At 47.7% G+C, this 21,787-nt stretch overlaps 1 protein-coding gene across 6 annotated transcripts in view; it reads right to left on the bottom strand.

The window, feature by feature from the left end:
* UBAP2 (ubiquitin associated protein 2) overlaps positions 1-21,787 on the bottom strand; it is a 1,669,217-nt gene that overhangs the window by 91,137 nt on the left and 1,556,293 nt on the right. For all 6 annotated transcript variants that reach the window (XM_085628825.1, XM_085628795.1, XM_085628777.1 and 3 more), the window contains exon 26: positions 6,240-6,307. In XM_085628825.1, coding sequence (XP_085484951.1) covers positions 6,240-6,307 — 68 coding nt within the window. The remainder of the gene's footprint in view (positions 1-6,239; positions 6,308-21,787) is intronic.

The following is a 21,787-nucleotide window of genomic DNA, read 5'->3' as shown; positions in this document are numbered from 1 at the left end:
AAGTAGCCCTGGCCAACACAGCGCAAAGCAAAGCAGCACTAGAGGAAGCGAAGATGTTACGCCCCCATGAATCCAACCACCGGGCCTCCCGTGACGGAGGAAACCCCACCAAAGGTAAGGAAGGGAAAGCAGTCTGCAGAAGAGGACCCTGGGTAGAAGGGTGGAAAGAAAGGCAGACTGGATCGTGCAGAGCAGGACGGTGGCGGTGGAGGAGCGACTGGGGCACCGGATCCCCCGTGGCAGGACCCCACCAGGTCCCCAGAAGAGAATTATGGAGCGAAGCTTCGAAGGGAAGAAGCAGCTCCCGTCCACCAAAGCTCTGATGGAGAACCTCAAGCAAATGGTCCGTAGGGAATGGGGTGGCAGGGTCGCCCATGCGCAAAATGCCAGCGGCCATGGAAATGGCCCTGTGATATTGGTGCTGTTGGATCTGTCCGCTGCCTTCGACACCATCTCCCATCGGATCCTTTTGGATAAGTTGCGAGAGATTGGTGTCGGAGGCAGGGCCCTTAAATGGCTCCAGAATTTTTTGGTGGACAGAACCCAATGTGTTCAGCTTGGGTCATTTAGCTCCCAAACTACCAGCATTGATAAAGGGGTCCCCCAGGGCTCAGTTTTGAGCCCTACTCTGTTCAACATATACGTGGCCCCCCTGGCCTCAATCATCAGAGAGTGTGGGTTTGAAACCATATCTTATGCCGATGATACCCAGGTGATAGTCCCTATCGAGGAAGGTCCTGTGGTTACCAGACTTAAATTTCGCCATTGTATGATCAGCATAGCGAAGTGGATGAGGAAGAACTTTCTTCAGCTTAACTCTTCAAAGACCGAGATCGTCCTATATGGCAAGGCGAAGGAGATGTGGACCCCTGAGTGGTTGCCATCCGAGCTAGGAGACGCACCTGCCCCCAGAGGCTGGGCGAAGAATCTGGGCATAAAAATTGACAACAACTTAGCAATGGATGAGCAGGTAAAATCAGTGGCAGGTGCCTGCTTTGGAACCATGCGAATGCTCAGTAGGATCATTTCATGGATTCCGTTTACGGCCAGACATACCCTTATCCAGTCACTTCTGATTAGTCGACTGGATTATGGTAATTCACTGTTGGTTAGTATGAAGGAGGATCTGGCTGCCAAATTACAGGTGGTCCAAAACACGGCAGCCCGTCTTGTACTTAACAAGCCGCTCGGACCCCCTCGCTACCCCTCCTGCGCGAACTACACTGGCTTAAAAAGAGGTCCACCTTCAAACTGCTATGTCTAGTTTATAAGTCCCTCCATGGGTTGGGCCCAGCCTACCTGAAAAAGAAGCTCGAACGGTACCATCCTACATGACTGCTGAGATCCAGCAATCGAAATTTGCTTTGAGTTCGCAGAGTCAGGAAGGCTAGGATGGGCGGCCGGGCTTTCTCGTATCTGGCTCCCACCCAGTGGAATTCCTTGCCAGATGACATCCTTGCCTGTACTAATTTCTGTTTTTTTGAAAAAGCTGCTCAAGACCCGGCTATTCTAAATATTCCCTCCACCTCTTGGTGTTCCTCTCTCATGCGCCGAGAGATCCCCCTGGGGATGATTCGTTGCGCAATACAAATGAGCAAATAAATAAATAAATAAATGGCCCAGGCAAAGGCTGCACTCGCCTCTGTAGGGTGACGGCTGTAAACTAAGCCGGCCATCCCCGAGCCCAGGTGGAGGAAGAAATGGCCAGCCCCGGAATGGTGGGAGATTCACGGACGAGTGGGGGACCTGAGGTGCCTCTGGAGAAGGCTGCAGCCACAGGGACGGCGAAGAGCCCTCCCTGGAAGACGCCGGGGAAAAGGCCACAACGCGGCGTCCCCTCTCCGGGGAAGAAGAGACAAAAAGTTGACGAACCTCCAGAGAGGAGGGGGCGTCTGGAGACGAGTCGACGACCCGACGCAGGCACGGCGCCGTGGAGTTCGCCATAGGCTACGGCGTGATGTCGACCGGCGCCGGAGGGGACGCCGAGACGACCTCCTTCACCCCTTGTGCCCTAAGAGAATGTGGCGGGGTCGGCTCTGGGTCGGCGAAAGAACGGCGCCGACTCGACCTCCGACGAAGCAGCTGCCTGTGTGCCCCTAACCAGCCCCCGCACCGTCGACAGCCGTTGGCGCCTGAGCGGCGTCAGCTCGGCTTCTGGCGAGGCCACCGCCTGCCCAGAAGACCGAGGATGACTCGGGGGCGAGCCGCGAGTCCCGGTAACCTCCCGCGACACAACAGGGACCCCCTCTGGGGTTTGCTGCGAGGCAGAGGCGCCGTGGGCCGAAGAGGGGAGCCCCGTAGGGCCGCACCCCGACAGCACCAAGACCTGAAGTCAGATCCGACAGGGCCGGGGCCGGCGGTGACTCCGCGGAAGGCCCGCACGTGGCAAGGGATCCGCGGAAGTCTCAGAAAGAGGAGGAAGGACCAAGGAATCCTGCAGAGCCACAGCATAGGCCTCCATTTGGGCCCTGGTCGCCCCGACACCGGGAAATGGCAGGTAGGAAGGCGACAAATGAGTCTGCATGTCCCGCTGAGAAGCCGCGCCCTCCGCAGAGCGGGGGACCAGGCCTCGGGGACAAGCTATAAGACTTACCGATGGGCGAGCGACGCCCTAGGGGCCTCGGTGACGGACGATGTCGAAATCCGAAGCGGCGATTCTTGGACCCTTCCGCGGGGGACGGACGGGGAGACGGCACCGATCTGGACAACCGGACAGAAAGGAGCTTCATCCGGCGCTCCCGCCGGGACTTAGGCTTCAGATGCTGACAAGCATCGCAGTCCGTGGAATCATGGTGCTTGCCCAAACACCACATGCAAATAGGATGAGGGTCCGTCACCGACATCGGACGCGCGCAAAACTAGCACGCCTTAAAGCCCTTCGCACACTGTCCCACAACGCAAAGCGTGAAAAGAAGGCCTGAAAACAGGTCAGGGACACGATCCGGATCCGCGTTGCACGCGGAAAAGAAGGAAACTGATGTCAGTGCGCCGGGGTGGGGGTTATGTGACCTCACTGACATCACGCCCGCGGACAACATCAAGGCGGAGTCACGTGGTACCGCCCCCCGGCATGCAGAAATGCTGGGGCAAAGAAAGGTTTCCGGGTCCAGTCTCACGCTTGGGGATAATTCTACGTTAAGGAATCTGCGGCTAGTAGTCTCCATCAGATATGCAGTCAACATGTCATTTCTGGTGCATCCACAAGTCAGCATGGACTGAAACAGCACAACCTCATGTTAGTGATGTACAATGTATAGGAGGCTGGCTCAGTATATAGTGTCCACTTGTGGTGAGGCACAGGAAACCCTTAGTGGTAGTGTTTAGGTCCCTGAAAATAAAAGCTCTCAAGTGGTAGCTGTAGAGAGCAGCTAAGGCTTATTCAGAAGGATGTAAAGCAGGTGCATTCAGCTATACAGTCAGTCAGTAAGCCTTTCACAAAAGAAAGAACCACACCAGGTGAGTATAAAATACTTTGCATTTATTAGCACACACTAGACACTAACTTGGTATATCTCCTACCTGGAGATATCAAATAAACACACAAAAATACTTTAGAAATAGGTACGTAGCATAAGAAAACACAAAGGGGCCCACCCGGGGGACCGAACTATATACTAAAAACAGTGGAAAGTGAGTTAAGTACCAAAACAGGACTAGTACCCAAGGATTGGGGACCCCAGGGAAACCACAGAACCACCCAAGGTGAGTAGCCAGGGACCCCAAGGCTTAAGTTGTGGTTGGATTTTTACAGTTCTAGGACTCTTCCCAAAGGACCTCGAAGGAACCACTTGGATCAAGGAAGGTTGGAGAGCTACCTCACATGTGGATACCCCAGGAATCAGGATACTTACACCAGGGAGCAAAGGTGCATAGGGATGAAGTGGTGTCGGAACTGCCCACAGATGTCAATGGAAGTTCGTGGAAGACCAGCAACTACTGAGTCTTGTGGGGCAGGCCGGTGGAACCAGGATGTGGAATCCCGACGAGAAGAACCTGAAAGCAGAGGGGACAGAGTCCAAACCACCCAGAGGTGAGCAGGAGGCACAGTGGCACAATACTAGCTCTTGTCTTTGGTTCTTGCTGTAGCACGGTGAAGTTGAAGCAGCAGCTGTGGAGCTCAGATGACAATGCAGGAGCACAGGAGCCTTCCACGAGCTGTGGAGCGGTGTCAATGAGTGCAGGAAGGTCAGGAGCTGGCAGGACCACCAACAAGCCTTGGCAAACTCACACAGATTGTTGATGAAGATGCTGTGTTGCAGACCAGCAAGGTCTGTGGGACTAACCCAGCAAGGGTAAGTCAGGGCCAGCCCTCATCATGCACGACAGCCAGCAGGAATCGATGGAGCCCCCCAAGGCACCTCTGGAAGCAGGCACAGAGAGTCGCAGGGAAGCCTCAGAAGCACACAAGAGATGGAGGCCCACGATGCAGAGGATGCAGGCAAGACGTCGTTCTTGGAGCTGTACAATGCTGGAGGCTGAGGCTTCTTGGGAGCTTGAAGATCTTTCGTGAAGAGAGCCAACAAGTCTTGACAACCGCAAATGCACAGGGAGGCAGTTCACATCAGTGGGCTTAACAGAAAAGACTAGTCAGGTTGCTGGAGAACCAACAAACCACCACCTGCATTGTAGTGCCAGGCGATGTCCGTGGGACAACAGGGTGAGAAAACAGGTAGTCGTCGCAGAGGTGCCTGCGTGTGCAGGGAAATGACTCCTTCACATCAAGGGAGATTCCTTCTGGCTGGGATGTAGGCTGAGTCCTTGGTGACTGAGGATGCACGGCCACAGAGTTGCAGAACTTGAAGAAGCACAGGGATAAAGATGCAGCAGGAATCTACTGACCTGGAGCAGTCTTCTCTTTGGTACTGGCTCGAAGAACGGCAGAGTTCCAGTGTCCACCAGCAGAAGAGTCACTGGACAGCCTTCAGAGGACAGGCAGTCGGATCTTGAAGTTGTTGTTAGGACGAATCTGGACCCACTCTCAGGGGAGCTCTTAAGTAACCCTAAAAAGGGTAAGGACCTCTTTGCTGGTGACCCACCTATCAGAGGGGGTCAAGAGCACTACTCAGCTGTCCTCGACAGTCAGATGCTTCCAGGGGCCAAGATTCAACATGGCAGAATCAAGTGGCCAGCTGGAGGAGCTTTGGGCACTTCCCTAGGGAGGAGCTGGACAAGGGGGTGGGCACTCCCCTGTCCTTTGTGTAGTTTTGCGCGTGAGCAGGAACCAAGGTGGTCACAACTCTCCTTTGCAGGAAATCGTTTGTTCAGCTTCCCCTGCAAAAGTTAAGCTCATCAGCAGGGGGAAGAACACTGTCTAGGGTCGTCAGCAGCGCGAGATGGCAGGCAGACCCTGTAAGATTACACAGGTAGGTATGGGGGGCCCTCTTAAGCAGCCCCCTCAGTACATGGTATCATGCAATTAACACTGGAATCGGTGTAGTAGCAGGATTCTGACATGTTTGATACCAAACATGACCAGGTTCGTGGTAGCCATTATGTAGATGGATATCTCTCCTTGCCAGTGTCCACTACATGCCTTATAATGGCTGCCCCGCACTTACAAAGCCCAGAAAATGGAGTACGGGTTTTGTAGGGGTACCTCTGCTGATTCAGTGCTACCCACACACTTAGAAGCGTGCATTCTGCCCTTGGACTGAAGGTCCTACCTTCGGGGTGACTTACAGCGTAAAAGTGCAGTGACCAGGCTATAAGGGGAACCTTATATCCAAAGTGAAAGGTGCAAGCGCTATTTCACACAGATTGCAATGGCAGCTCTGCAGACAGTTTGCATGGGATCCCATTGGAAGCATAATACATGCTGCAGCCGACGGGAAACACCTGTTCTACCAATATCCTGGGTACCTCAGTACCATACACTAGGAACCTATAATAGTACCCCAGTATGCCAATTGTTGGGTGTACTAAGAACTTACCCTAGAATTTAGAGGAGAGGAGACAACACTGCCACTGGGGTACTGGTTGGCAGGATCCCAGTGAACTACCTCAAAACACACTGACACTAGGCAAAAAGTGGGGGTATCAATGCCAGAAAAATCCTACTTTCCTACACAATGGCCGAGAAAATATTTCCATATTTAGACTGGAGTCTCGGAAGGGGTCAATATAGGAATCTCAGAGAATGAATATACATAAGGAAAATACACATTTGTCGCAGGTTTACACTTTCTGGGACAAATCAATACTCTGACACAGAATACTGTGCCATTAATTTTGCAGCATACCTGAGTCTTGTTGTAGACCGAGCCACTGATATCAGGCACTCCTGAGTTACTTGAGCTCACTGAAACACCTGCAACAACAAAATCCATAGTTATTTTAATGCAGAGCTTACGTAAAGCTAAGTATTTTATTGGTGTAACCTTAAGTAAAGCCCTCATTTGTCTAAGTATTTGCATGAGAAAAGCACAGCAGCTGAAACGTTAGTTTTCCCCAGCCCAAGATTCTGCTGAGTAACCAAAATGAACTGGAAATTTTTTGTAGTGCTAGGTTACAATTATAAATTAAGGGTCATGTGACAGACAGCAGATATTTAATACATCAAAAGCAGGACTAGCAAGAAGGATGTAATCTTGCCTACAAGAAATACATTCATATTGTTTAATTTGCTTACCACAGAAAGCATAACTTAAATGCAGCAGTTGTGGTAAATGAAAAAGTTACTTAACTGTGGTAACAATCTTTCTGGTGGATAATCTATCTACCTGCATGTTCCTCAACTGTACAACAATCCCCAGGCGTCGGACTGGTTCTGGAAAACTTCAAAGCAACAAGGTGACTAGTAGGCGCACCGGATTCAATCGGCGCCTGAAGTAGAGTCAAGTGACGCCACCGAGGCCATAAAACACCTGCTCCAGCGTGGTGGAAGGTGGGTCATTGAGGAATCTGCAGGTATGTAGAGCATTCACCAGAAAGATAGCTACTGTAGCTAAGTTACTTTTTCTTCCGATGCATACTTCTACCTAGAGATTCCTCATCTATAGAACAGATCTCACAGCAATACTCTGCCAAGGAGAAGGGTTGGTGCATCCAAACAAACGTGCTTAGCACAAGTGTGAAAGGACGCCACGCTGCTGCCTTACAGAGGTCTGCAATCGGAACACAAAGAGTGGTTGCATAGCTGGTTGACTTAGCCATGTTAGAATGGTCCTTGATAACCTCCGGGTTTTTTTTTCTTAGCTAAGGCGTAGAAGGTCTTGATGCAGAGGGTAATTTACCGAGATGGCGTACTCTTCTGTACCAACTTACCATATTTGGCGCCACAGTGGCCGACCGGAATTCCTTTGTGCCTTCCAGGTAGTAATTAACCACCCGCCGAGGAATCAACCAATGCAACAGTACGTCCTCTTTCTTAAGATGAGGTGGAGGGTAGAAGATTGGAAGAGTGATGGACTGGGCAAGATGGAAAGCACAGACCACCTTAAGGAGAAAAGCAGCCTTAGTTCGCAATTAACAAGTTACTTACCTTCGGTAACGATATATCTGTAACATTAGTTAGTTAGATTCCTTACCTTAGAATATCCCCAGGCATCAGGCTGGATCCGGAAAGATTTTTCGTCAGCAGTACCCTTGCGCGTCGGTAGGCGTCGTCTGCGACTCCGCGTCCGTCGTCGGCGTCGTGATCGCTGGGATGACATCGGAGTACTTCGACACCGCCCTCGCGCGCTAACGTTATTTCTTGTACATAGCTTTCCGCGCCAGGAACGCAGCGCCATGCAAGAAACCGACACTGGTGCCATGAATCTAGGGCCCTGAAAGTGATGACCTTAACCCTAGATATCAGTTCTGAGGAAATATGAATTTTGTGATCAGTTATGTCCCCTATCGTAGACCCCAACGGCTCCATGTACATGCTATACGTACATGTATGTTCCCTCCTGCTCCAGTTTTTAAGACGCAAATATATGTGCGTCCACCGTCAACATGTCCTCTTTCAGATCCACTATGAATGGGTCAGATATTCCTTTTCTAAGTATGAAAGGCCACCGACTTTATGTGGTTCACTTTCCACATTTTTACAGATTCAGGCGAGTAGGCCCGAATTCTGTCATCAAGCCTTTTCCTGTCTTCTGCCTCTGAAAGCTCCAGTCTGAGCCTGCATCTGTGACCATGAACTTTGTCTTACTCCCTGCGCGGCTAACGGTGCCTGATCCAGCCCGTAGCTTGCCAAAAAACTGTATTTCACCTTCAAGATTATCTCCTCCGCCCCTCATCCGATGCATTCCTGTCTAGCAGTTTAGGTAAACATTCCTCCAGCTACCGTGCAAAGGGGCCAGGCCTCGCTGTCCTCATGCAAGTAATTCATAACCCTGTTACCATGGAATATTCCTACCCCCTCGCATCTAGTGTAGACACTTAGACGCTTGTACACGCACTAGTCAGTATAGTCAGTATAGAATAAGATTCTATCCTAAGAGACCTCTCTTTTTGGATAACACAGTTCTTTAAACATAGGATATTAGATATGATTTGGGATTAGGTTGACATAACCCCAGACTTTTGTCTCCACATGTAGAGCTAAATGTCAAGTCCCTTTCTCCCTCTAGTTGCACGTCAATTACACGTCATGCGGCTGCGCACGCATCTCTGCCAAATATTTCTGCTGACATTGCAGGATTCTCTTATGGATCCACCCACTTATGACATCATGTATGATGACGTTGTCTAGTTACGCCTATTCTAGTTACGCATGCATAGTTTATTTTCTTATCAGTTGATACGCCTACTGCATCTGTTTTACTGTAATGCCTTTTCTATAAAAATGATTACCTGTCAATAATATATGCCCTTCCTTCCTGAACTTTCGTGGTGATGGAATAGAACGCCAACAATTCGAATTGTGTTCCTTTGTATAGGAATAAAGCCTTTTTAAACCTCTAATACCACGGATTCTGCCTCTCATTTTACTGAGTTATTCTTAATAGACTTTACCGCATAAAAAATAGTACCGGTAACAAAATATTTACCACATAAATTGGCGCCCGAATAGGGACACTTTCTCATCTCACGCGCCGGCGGTGCGTTGCAGGCCCGGTCTCCTGCCACAGCTGAACGGACAAAAACGCGTACCCGCAGGATTTCCTGTATCTCCCTCCGGCCAAGCGGGGACGACTGAGGCTGCGATCAACACCCAGACGAGGCGGTGAGAAGTGCGAAGTATCCCGACCAGAGCCTAGCTGAGAGAGCAAGATCCGAGGTATACAGAGACCCGCCAGGTTCCGAAGTTCCGAGTCCAGTCCGGTCCAGTCCAGTTTCAGTTCCGTTCCGAGGCCTTCCGTTCCGAGCTACCCGGTGAGTACCATTACCGGGGAGGCATTTAACGTGCACATAGTCTGTGCCGGTCAAGACGGGTTTGGGTACACAAATCCGGTCTGCACTGTTTTAGCAGTGTATCTGTACTGTTTAGCAGTATATATAGTATGTTTTTCATATAAATAAATATAAATAAGTATTATCTAGTGTCAGTATTATGTCAGTAACTAGTTTTCTATTAGTTATCATTGTTCGTAAAACTGTTAAGTGTTAAATGTTTTAAATACGTTCTATATACTGTGGTGTGAATGACTGTTCATTATTGTGTTTTTATAAAGTGTGTCCCAGTCATAAGGTCTAAAAATGCCGCTCTTCTCGAAACTAAGACAGATCAAAATTAGAAAAGGTGTACTCGAAGAAGCTGTTCCCATCCCACCTAGGGACACTCCAGGGTACTTTATGTATCATAAACATGGCCTAGATGCCGTATTATTTCTTGATTTATGGGTGGACTACACCAAAGAATTACCAGAGAGTCAGAGATGGCCCGCAGCGGGGACCTGGGATGCAGATAGCATCATGAGAGTAGAAGAAGAATTATGGAAAAAGAAAGCCAGACAGTCACAGAAAGATGCCATTGAATTATGGCGTAAAGAATCATATAGACGCACGGAAAAAGCACTCAGACAGGAAGAGAAAGGTAGAGAGAATTCAAATAAAACCCGAGAAAATCTATTACTTGAGGAAGGTACCCGAGTAAAATCAGAACAAGTAGACAGACAAAGAAACGCCCTTATGAATGGTATGTATCCACTTCTGGCCGAAGGGTTACCTAAGGCTACTCCGGAAATACCAAAAGACTTGCCACCTCCATTGTTTCCAATAAAAGCACATCCCAAGGGGCATCCTAGAACCGCAGAAGATGTTTTCCTTTCCTCTTATTTAGACGACGCAGCTCCCGAGTATGCTAATACCGCACCACATAGACCGCTTGCCGATGGTGCTCATCGCCAAGATTCTCCGTCTGTACCTCCACAACAACAAGCTTCGACACACATTCCGACAAACACATCTGTTTCTACCGCTTTCCCGCAACGACGGTTGCTGTCTCGCCTTCAACAAATCCTTTCACGTCCAGCACCCCAGACGGTGCTACAGGAGGTACGACAGACATTTTTTCAACGCCACCCAGAGGAAATAAATTTTCCCTTAGAGAATTAGCACACCAACGTACGCCCAAACTAGCAACCCCCGACATGCTCAAGGAACTTCTAGTAGATTGTAGATATGATCCTGTACCCGGTAAACGGGACGAAATGCTGCTGTCATCATTACGTATTCGACGAGCTGCAATATATTTAACGAAGCTACCAGGAATGGCTACACATTTAGAAAACATATATCACTTTGTCCAGTCAGGACGAGGTCCTGAAAGTATTAGCAGAGCCATGGAGTACCAGAAAGCGGAGGTACAGGGACAACTGTTACGTTTCCTCAAACTGTGTGATCAGAAATCAAGACCGGCCTGGGGTAAATCCGGAAGAAATGCAAAAACTTGTCACTTGGGGCCAGAATATATCAGACGGAAGACATGATAAACAGTTATGTATAGTAGCTATGTACCGAAAGATCCGCAAAGAAGTAGAAAGAATACACGAAGAAAGATTAGAGGTAGACGCCACTGACCTAAACAGAGAGGAGGGGGAGCAAGAATCAGACCAAGTAGATACAATAGCTTATGTAGGTAGAGGAAGATCCCATAATAATACCAGAGGTTTTAACGACCCAATACGTCCAATACGTCCAGACTGTAATAGACATCTTCCAAACCCTATGCTAAATACAAAATCCCCTGAACACTTATTCCAAGCCGCCGATAAACTACTCCGAGATCGAAGGGGGTACCACGTGCTTGATTCCATGGACGAACAAGAATTAGCCAGGTCAGCAGTACAATGGGCTGACAGTCCCGGCGAATACAATGATGATGTACTTACACACACGTTTCTGAATCTAGACCCATATGAACAGCGTTTAGCTAGTATATACATGATTCAACACCTCCTTATATTATATAAAGGCCAACACTCCGATCCAGGACCCTTACCTGACATATTGACAGAACTACTCACGAATATATGGAGAGGGTCAGGTACTGATTTGATTAAGGAAATTCTAGAATCCCGAAACCAATATTTAAATTTCGTATGCCCAGAACACGTTCCAGTTCCCATTATGGGAAGAAAGATGTATCACATAGATAGACAGAATCCGTTACGCGAAGTACACCCAATCAGAGGTGCCGGTGATAATTTTACACGCGTGTTTGTATACACGCCTATAACTAAACTGGAATTATTAGAAATGAAGAAAGTAGTACCCAGCCATGACAAGGACCCAGCAGGTTTCCACCGTGAGATAAAAGACATGTTACTCATGGGAGAGTATACCTACCCCGATATTATGAAAATATTAAAGGTCCTATTACCCGCCGGTGTTTATGAGAAACTCAAAGAAAAGGAATGGGAGGTGGGAGACCAAAAGATAGATTGGATAGCATTAGAAAACAAGAAAAGGCCCGAGCTGCAGGAGCAGGGCTTGGGGAAAAGACTACAGCACTAGCAGGATTGCTAATACAGGTACTGCCACGTTTATTAACTACGAAAAAGGAAGACTGGGGTGCAATCTCAGCCTGTAAACAAAAACCAGATGAAGACACTAGTGATTTTTATTCCCGATTTGAAAAATGTTTTAGTATAAATAGTGGTATAAAAGCCAGTAGTGAGTCATATCCACATCTGTTTGTGACAAAATTAGTTGAAAATTCTCTGCTACAAGTCAAGAACAGAGTATTGAAATTCGAAAGTACCTGGCAAGGTAATACCCCATCACAGATGCTACAGATGTTACAATATCACCACAATAGAATTAGAGAAGAACAAGAACACGAACAAAGACGTATGAAAGATACGAAAATGAAAATGCTTGTTGCACAGTCAGTTCCAGCCGATAATCATCAAAAGGGTGATTCCGCAGGTCCTGCGAAAGGGACATGCAACTATTGTAAACAACCAGGTCATTATATACACGATTGTCCAGTCCTGAAACATAATATTGCCACAGGTAGAACACATGAGAGACCACGTCCACCTAGACAGGATCAGAATCAACAACTAATGCCTCAGCAGGCACAACATAGGTTAGCTCCGCAACAACTAGCTCCGCAACAGGCAGCTCCACAACAGATCGTAGCACCACCACAAGCGCAGCCTGTCGCTGCAACACAAGCAACAACACAACAGATGTATCAGTACGCACAAACAGATTATCCCGATTATCAACGATACTCATGAGATAGCCTAGAGAGGGAAGTTGGCTTACCCCTTATAGAGGTTCCAGTAGACCAAGAGGGACCTTATGTACATAGTGAACTATTAGGGGAAGACAGAAAGTTTTTACTTGATACAGGGGCAAGCAGAACAACTATAAGACGCAGTGAAGTTCCAGGGGCACCCCTCTCAGGCTCACAAAATATTTCCTTTGGATTCTCAGGAAAACCTATAATAAATGACGTAACACAACCTCTTCCACTTACAGTCGGTCCATTAACACGTACTACAGATTTATTGCTTACTAAATCATGTCCAGAAAATTTGTTAGGTATAAAAACATTGAAAGATCTAGGAGCCATAATATGTTGCTCTCCGGAAGGAGTACGACTATTTTTACGTGACTTTAAAGGTCACTACGTATCCAGAGACATGGATCACCGACTGCAGAATTTACCTACACATTTATGGGCACAAGGCCCCACTGATGTTGGTTGCATGAACATTACACCATATCGAGTCACACTAAAAACAGGAGTGGTATTACCACGAATGCGACAATACAAGTTACCACCAGATGCTGTAACGGCCTTACTGCAAATAATTGACGAGCTCATTGCACAAGGAGTGGTTGTCGAAACGGACTCCAATGTATGTAATTCTCCGATAATTCCGATTCTTAAAAGAACGGATCCAAAAGCTCCGCCAGTATACCGATTAGTTATTGATCTGCGCGAATTAAATAAATGCATTGTACCACAATACCCCGTGGTCCCAGACATCTCTTCATTACTCACAGCTATTGACTCAGAAGCAACGTTTTTTACTGTAATTGATCTCAAGAATGCTTTCTTTAGTGTCCCAATTGATCCAGACAGTCAATATTTATTCGGTTTTAGTTTAAATGGACGAAGTTTTAAATTCACACGCGCACCTCAAGGATTTACAGAAAGCCCCAGCATCTATAGCCAAGCACTAAAGCGAGAACTTGACAGTATCCACATGCCAGTTAACACTGCCTTGCTTCAATATGTCGATGATCTGCTGATCACCGCCCGAAGCGAACATGAATGTGAAAAAGCGTCACTGACGGTTTTAAAATTTCTGGCCGACAAGGGGCACAAGGTGTCCCCTTCCAAGCTGCAATTCTGTGTCCAGCGAGTTGTTTATCTTGGGCACTCGCTGTCCAAGGAGGGAAGGCAGCTTACACCCGATCGCATCCAGTTAATTGCTAACATGCCACCACCCAAGACACAAAAGGAGGTGCGGGCTTTTATAGGCCTCACTTCATACTGTAGGCAGTGGATCCCTCAATATGCATTTCTAGCAAAACCACTCATCCAGTTGACAACACAGGAGGCAGCCACATCGACTGTCCTCCCTTGGACTCCAGAACATACACATGCCTTTGAAAGCTTAAAGAAAGCTTTATGCCAAGCACCTGTCCTAGCAACACCATGTTACAGTAAACAGTTTACACTCTTTGTTACAGAACGCGAAGGTACTGCTTTGTCAGTACTCACTCAGGAACAAGCAGGATCACACAAACCATGTGCTTATTTCTCTAGTACATTAGATCCAGTAGCTCAGGCACTTCCAGCGTGCCTGAAATCAGTGGCAGCAACAGCTTTAGCAATCAGACAAAGCGATGCCATAGTGTTAGGACATCAATTAACAGTACAAGTACCACACGCAGTAGAGGTTCTCTTGAACCGCACACAAACACAACACTTGACTATAGCAAGACTCACCGGTTACGAATTAACATTGTTTCAGCCACACATAGAAATCAGACGTTGTAATACGTTAAATCCTGCCACACTGTTACCAGTAGGCGGAACAGATCCATTGGCACATGATTGTGTCGAAGTCATTACTATCACGACGAAACCCAGACAAGACTTGACAGATATCCCTTTGACAGATCCAGACTTGACATTATATGTAGATGGGTCATGTATGAGAATGAGTACAGGAGAGTTAGTGGCCGCTTACGCAGTCACAACAGACATTGAAGTCATTGAAACAAATTGTATTAACACTTTGTCAGCTCAAGCAGCAGAGCTCATCGCTCTGACACAAGCCTGTATTCAAGCCACAAATAAAAAAGTCAACATATACACAGATTCACGTTATGCATTCGGAGTCGTCCATGACTTCGGCGTACTGTGGCGAGAGAGAGGTTATTTAACTTCTCACGGTGCCCACATCCAACACGGACCCCTCATTCAAGCCCTATTAGACGCGATTCATCTACCTACTGCAATATCGATTATGAAATGCAAAGCCCACACAAAAGTTACCGATATCATTTCCCAGGGAAATGATCTAGCTGACAGAACAGCTAAACAGACTGCTCAGAATCAGACTCACACAACTGACATGACAAAGACAATAGTCCTGACACCAACACATTGCATGACAGTTAAGGATCCCGCCCTTGATGTAATTGACATACAGACACATGCTACACCAGAAGAAATAAAGAAATGGACTGAATTAGGAGGGATCCAAACAGATCAAGGATGGATGACGAAGGAAAAATCTATATGGTTTCTTCCCGACTCAATGGTCCAAGTCATCATTAACACTATACATAGTCCAGCGCACCTAGGAGAAAAAGCTATGCTAGACAGCATTCAACACATTTGGTTCAACAAACACTTGCGAGCAGCAGCGAAACAAAAAGTTCGTACCTGTATGATATGTTGTCAGTTTAATCCAGGTAAAAGCATCCCCGTAGAACAGGGTGGATTCCAAACTCCCGATCATGTTTTTGAAGTCCTCCAGATGGATTATATCCAGATGGAACGATGTCGAGGATTCAAATATGTTCTCGTAGTTGTCTGTGCTCTTTCCCGTTGGACAGAAGCATACCCGGTTTCAGATTACACTGCCCCGACTACTGCCAAACAGTTAGTTCGAGAATTCTTCCCACGGTACGGTTTACCACGTGTTGTCTACTCAGATAACGGCCAGCCGTTCTCATCCGAATTAATGAAACACGTTTCCCTTCTATTAGGATACCAATGGAAATTTCACTGTGTCCGACATCCCGAGGCGGCAGGTCTCGTGGAACGCCATAATCAAACCCTGAAAATTAGATTGTCCAAAATATGTAGAGAGAAAGGAGTCGATTGGATAGTAGCCTTACCAGTTGCGCTATTTTACATGAGAATGGTAGCACATTCTCGAACAGGGCTATCCCCGTATGAGGTGATCTTCGGTAGACCACCAAATATGTGGGGGACGCCTATACCTCGTAAAATAACTGACTTTGACTGTAATATGCTGACAGATTACCTGGCTTCTTTGATGTCTGCACTACAATCTTGTCGTTCACAGGTATCCGCAGCTTTTCCCGACAATACTGAGGTGAAACCCCATGACGTGGTTCCTGGGGACTTGGTGTTGGTCAGGAATTTTGACCGGACGACCCAACTGGATCCTAGGTGGAAGTCACCGAAGTTAGTTCTACTTACCACAAGGACAGCTGTGAAAATCGAGGGAAGAAAAGGGTGGTTGCACTCGAGTCATATCAAGAAATTTTATGGACTACCATCCAGCGTAGAGACTCAACCCTGTATTCCCTCACAAACAGACTCAAAGCTCCCTTTGGCTGAATTAACGAAACCAGAACTGTATAAACTAAAATTGAGGTCCAGTAAGTCAGACAATTTGATTGTTTAAGTCCTCTCCAAGGTGAATCGGTTGAATTTGTCTCTGACATGTATCCTCTGGACCGGAATAGAGAAAGAAATAATCAAATGCTGCTCAAGAAGCATGCGTATTGTAAATCATTTCGTAGTCATTGTACAGTAACATTATTAATTTTGTTTTTTCTAAGTCTTTTGATCATCATTGTCAGCATCCTATTGCATATGTATTACCCTATTCCTAAGCATGCTTATAATATAACTGCAGAACATTCTTTTAGTGAATTACCTCCACATGAATTGTCTTATAGATTTGCGCTGCGCAATAACACTTTCATTAGTATGCTACATCATTCCCATCAAACCAGCAATGCCACAAATTGTTGGATATGTGGCCGACTCCCTCCCCATCAGAACTATAAGGGAGTTTTGCCCCTCTTTCCCTATCCGTTCACACACAATGGCTCCTGTGGAGCATGGTTTAGTTTGATCAATTCCCTAGATTCGAATTCCGCAGTTTATCAAGACAACTGGGTATGGGGAAACCTGAACTTAGTTTTGCTTAAAGTCTGCTACCCTAACAAGGAGGGACTTCCCAAAAGAACAGGAACTGATCTAGAAAATGAAGTATATGGATTAGGTAATTTTACACTTAACCTCATGATCCTGAACGTTGAATCTGAAGCTACACCAATCTTGCCCGCCATGTCCGTATTCCCAGTAAAAGGGGAACTATGTATAAGAAAGAATGGCTCCATACACATGGGCCATAGTAAATGCACCACTGTAATAAAATTCAGTGATCAAGGCAAGTCTACATTTAGAGCTTCTCGTCATTCCTACTTTATATGTGGCCAGACCGCATATATACGCCTACCTTTAGATTGGGATGGTACCTGTTACATAGCATTCCTCCTACCACCTGTTTTCCTAGCTCCTCCTGATTATCATAGAAATACTCATTTAGTACACAATAGACAGCAGAGAGATCTCCCAATTGTCGATTACACTGAAACAGCATGGGAAAAATACACAGATTTCAATAAAGGTTTCTTTCCTTATATAGGTACAGTCACTAATAGTAAGCTGATACGTAGACTAACCAGAACCCTTGAAGCAGTAGTGAACGAAACTATTTCCGCCTTAGGCAATTTAACAGAAGAGCAGTCTGCTATGCGGATTGTTGTGCTTCAAAATCGTCTTGTCCTTGACGTCATCCTAGCTGATAGGGGCGGAGCTTGTAGGGTCATCGGATCAAGTTGTTGCATTTTCATACCAGAAAATTCGCCGTCAGTATATAAAGCCATAACCCGCCTTCATAAGATTGTAAGCCAGATACACCAGAGTCCAGGCACCTGGACTTGGTCCGGTTGGTTCTGGGGCGTGTTGTCAGCCTGGGGATGGAGAATGCTCTCCTTCCTAGGTATTGGCTTTCTCATACTATTCAGTTGCTGCTTATGTCTACAATGTGGGCCAGCGATTTGTGGTCTGTGTGCCACCTCGTGTATCCCACATCCAAGTTTTCGTTCGAGATCCCGGAAGAAGAAAGAAGAACAAATGATGCTATATGAACAGATCGATGGATTGATGAAGATCGATATCTCCTAAGGGTCCGAAGGGGACAAGGAGGGAATGAGGAAATATGAATTTTGTGATCAGTTATGTCCCCTATCGTAGACCCCAACGGCTCCATGTACATGCTATACGTACATGTATGTTCCCTCCTGCTCCAGTTTTGAAGACGCAAATATATGTGCGTCCACCGTCAACATGTCCTCTTTCAGATCCACTATGAATGGGTCAGATATTCCTTTTCTAAGTATGAAAGGCCACCGACTTTATGTGGTTCACTTTCCACATTTTTACAGATTCAGGCGAGTAGGCCCGAATTCTGTCATCAAGCCTTTTCCTGTCTTCTGCCTCTGAAAGCTCCAGTCTGAGCCTGCATCTGTGACCATGAACTTTGTCTTACTCCCTGCGCGGCTAACGGTGCCTGATCCAGCCCGTAGCTTGCCAAAAAACTGTATTTCACCTTCAAGATTATCTCCTCCGCCCCTCATCCGATGCATTCCTGTCTAGCAGTTTAGGTAAACATTCCTCCAGCTACCGTGCAAAGGGGCCAGGCCTCGCTGTCCTCATGCAAGTAATTCATAACCCTGTTACCATGGAATATTCCTACCCCCTCGCATCTAGTGTAGACACTTAGACGCTTGTACACGCACTAGTCAGTATAGTCAGTATAGAATAAGATTCTATCCTAAGAGACCTCTCTTTTTGGATAACACAGTTCTTTAAACATAGGATATTAGATATGATTTGGGATTAGGTTGACATAACCCCAGACTTTTGTCTCCACATGTAGAGCTAAATGTCAAGTCCCTTTCTCCCTCTAGTTGCACGTCAATTACACGTCATGCGGCTGCGCACGCATCTCTGCCAAATATTTCTGCTGACATTGCAGGATTCTCTTATGGATCCACCCACTTATGACATCATGTATGATGACGTTGTCTAGTTACGCCTATTCTAGTTACGCATGCATAGTTTATTTTCTTATCAGTTGATACGCCTACTGCATCTGTTTTACTGTAATGCCTTTTCTATAAAAATGATTACCTGTCAATAATATATGCCCTTCCTTCCTGAACTTTCGTGGTGATGGAATAGAACGCCAACAATTCGAATTGTGTTCCTTTGTATAGGAATAAAGCCTTTTTAAACCTCTAATACCACGGATTCTGCCTCTCATTTTACTGAGTTATTCTTAATAGACTTTACCGCATAAAAAATAGTACCGGTAACAAAATATTTACCACAGTTCGCAGAACGGGGAGGATGGGTGGGGCGGTAAGGAATCTAAGTAACTAATGTTTCTTACAGATATATCGTTAGCGAAGGTAAGTAACTTGTTCATCTGAAAAAAACACATTAGTTAGATTCCTTACCTTAGAATAGATACCCCAGCAATACCAACCCCTGTGGTGGGTCTGCAAACCAAGATCACACCGGGAAGTCCTGGAGAACGGAATGGCCAAAGAAGCCGTCTCTCCGGACTTGGCTGTCGAGGCAGTAATGCTTGGCAAACGTGTGCAGTGAGGCCCACGTTGCTGCCTGACAAATGTCCTACAGAGGGACTCCCCGTCCCAAAGCAGTAGTAGCCGTTGTGGCCTGAGTGGAATGGGCCCTCAGCCCAGGAATAACAGGCCTTAATGCACAAAATGACCCACCGAGCGATGGTCCGCTTATGCACTGCCTGCCTCTTCTTAGCGCCCACGTAGCCAACGAAGAGTTGGTCGTCCACCCGGAACTGTTTTGTGCGGTCCAGATAGAAGCAAAGCGCACGTTTTTGGTCCAGACGGTGGAGCCTCTCTTCCTCTTTCGAGGGATGAGGAGGCGGAAAGAAGGTGGGCAATGTAACAGACTGGCTGATGTGAAAGGCAGTAACCACCTTAGGAAGAAAGGAAGGACGAGTCCTTAGAATAACCTTGTCCAGATGGACAGAGAGGAAAGGAGGTTTAGAAGAAAAAGCCTGGAGCTCACTCACTCTTCTGGCAGAGGTGATGGCAACCAGAAAAGCAGTCTTGAGTCAGGAGATGAAGAGGACAGTTATGAAGTGGCTCAAAAGGAGCGCACATCCGATAGGTTAACACCAGACTCAAGTCCCACTGAGGCATCACGAAAGGGACAGGAGGAAACATGTGAGTAATGCCTTTTAAGAATCTATTTACAACAGGGGACTTGAAAAGAGAAGGCTAGTCAGGAAGCCGTAAGAAGGCAGAAACAGCTGAAAGATATCTCTTGATGGTGCCCAGAGCAGAGCCCTGCTGGGCCAGGGAAAGAAGAGGAGAACCTCAGAAAGAGGGGCAGAAAGGGGATCCACAGCCTTTGCTGTGCACCATGCCACAAATTTGTTCCACCTGCAGGTGTATACCGTTTTAGTGGAGGGACGCCTGCCTGCCAGAATGATATCACAGACTTCAGGAGGCAGGTCAAATGGCATCAATTGCCGCCGCTCAATCTCCACGCATGGAGGTGGAGGCTGGACAGGTTCGGGTGGAGGACCGTCCCCTGCTGCTGCGACAGAAGGTCCTCCTGAAGAGGCAGTCGAATCGGGGGATCGATGGACAGACTGAGTAGCTCTGGATACCAGTATCTTCGTGCCCAATCCGGAGCCACAAGGATGACTTGGGCCCGGTCGCGCCTGATCTTCTTCAGCACTCTGGGCAGAAGTGGTATAGGCAGAAAGGCGTATAATAGACCGCAACTCCACTCTCGACGAAAAGCGTCTCCGAGCGAGTGCCGCCTTGGAAACTCCAACGCGCAGAACTGATGACATTGCGCATTCTCTTCGGTGGTGAATAGATCTAACCAAGGCTCTCCCCATTGCCAAAAGAGACCTTGCGCCACGTCCGAGTGCAGACGCCATTCGTGATCCATCCTGCATGGGCGGCTGAGTTCGTCCGCCCTGGCATTCAGAGAGCCCGCCAGGTTTTGAACCACCAGGGTGGTGCCCTGATGTTCCAGTCATGTTCAGAGGCACAGAGCCTCCTGACAAAGGGTCCACGACCCCACCCCGCCCAGTTTGTTTCAATACCACATGGCGGTGGTGTTGTCCGTGAACACCTGCACTACACTTCCCCGGACAGAGGGAAGGAATGTCTTCAGTGCAAGCCAGGGAGCACTCAGCTCCAACAGGTAGATATGGAGCCGGGACTCTGCCGGAGACCAGAGGCCTCTGATCTCCGCCTCTCTCATGTGGCCCCCCATCCCAGGAGGGACGCATCCGTTACCACTACGTGCTCCGGTTGGGGTAGGGAGAGGGATCTGCCACTGATCCAATCGCGGTCCGTGAGCCACCACTGCAACTGTCTTGCAGTGCCCTCCGAGATCAGGACGTGGTCGGACAGGTTGCCCTGATGTTGAGCCCACTGGAACTTCAGGTCCCACTGCAGAGCCCGCATCCGCCACCTGGCGTGATGTACCAGCAGGATGCAGGAGGCCATCAGACCCAGCAGCAGTAGGACCATCCTGACCGAAACCCGGGATAAAGGCTTGAAGATCGGAATCAGAGCCTGAATATCCCGAACCCGCTGTTCGGGAGGACAGACCCGAAACTGCGCCGAGTCCAGAACCGCTCCGATGAAAAGGAGCTTCTGGGAGGGACTCAGATGCGACTTCGGCACGTTGATGGAGAACCCCAGCAAATGCAGGAGGTCGGCCGTTGTCTGGAGGTGGGAGACGACCGCCTGGGGCGAGCCCGCCTGTCAACTCTGATATTCAGTGACCCAGCTAGGGGATTGACAGTGAGCCATATACCTTTGCGGTGTGCCCACAGCCACAGTCTCAACACCTCCAGCAAAGGAGGAGAAGCCTTACTCCCTCAGTGCAAGTTGTATTGTCCCTAAAGATCTGGACAGAACCACCCACGATGGAGGGGAGGGAGTCCTTGAGCGCCAGCAGAATCTTCTGCAGTTCAGGAGACCAGTAGCCCATTCTCTCTAAATACTCACAATGGGCTCCCTGCCCTCAGATGGA

The sequence above is a fragment of the Triturus cristatus genome, chromosome 2_1, assembly GCF_964204655.1.
Source record: "Triturus cristatus chromosome 2_1, aTriCri1.1, whole genome shotgun sequence".
Taxonomy (NCBI): domain Eukaryota; kingdom Metazoa; phylum Chordata; class Amphibia; order Caudata; family Salamandridae; genus Triturus; species Triturus cristatus.
The sequence above is the reverse complement of the archived record's forward strand: the minus strand, read 5'-3'. Positions and strand labels throughout refer to the sequence as shown.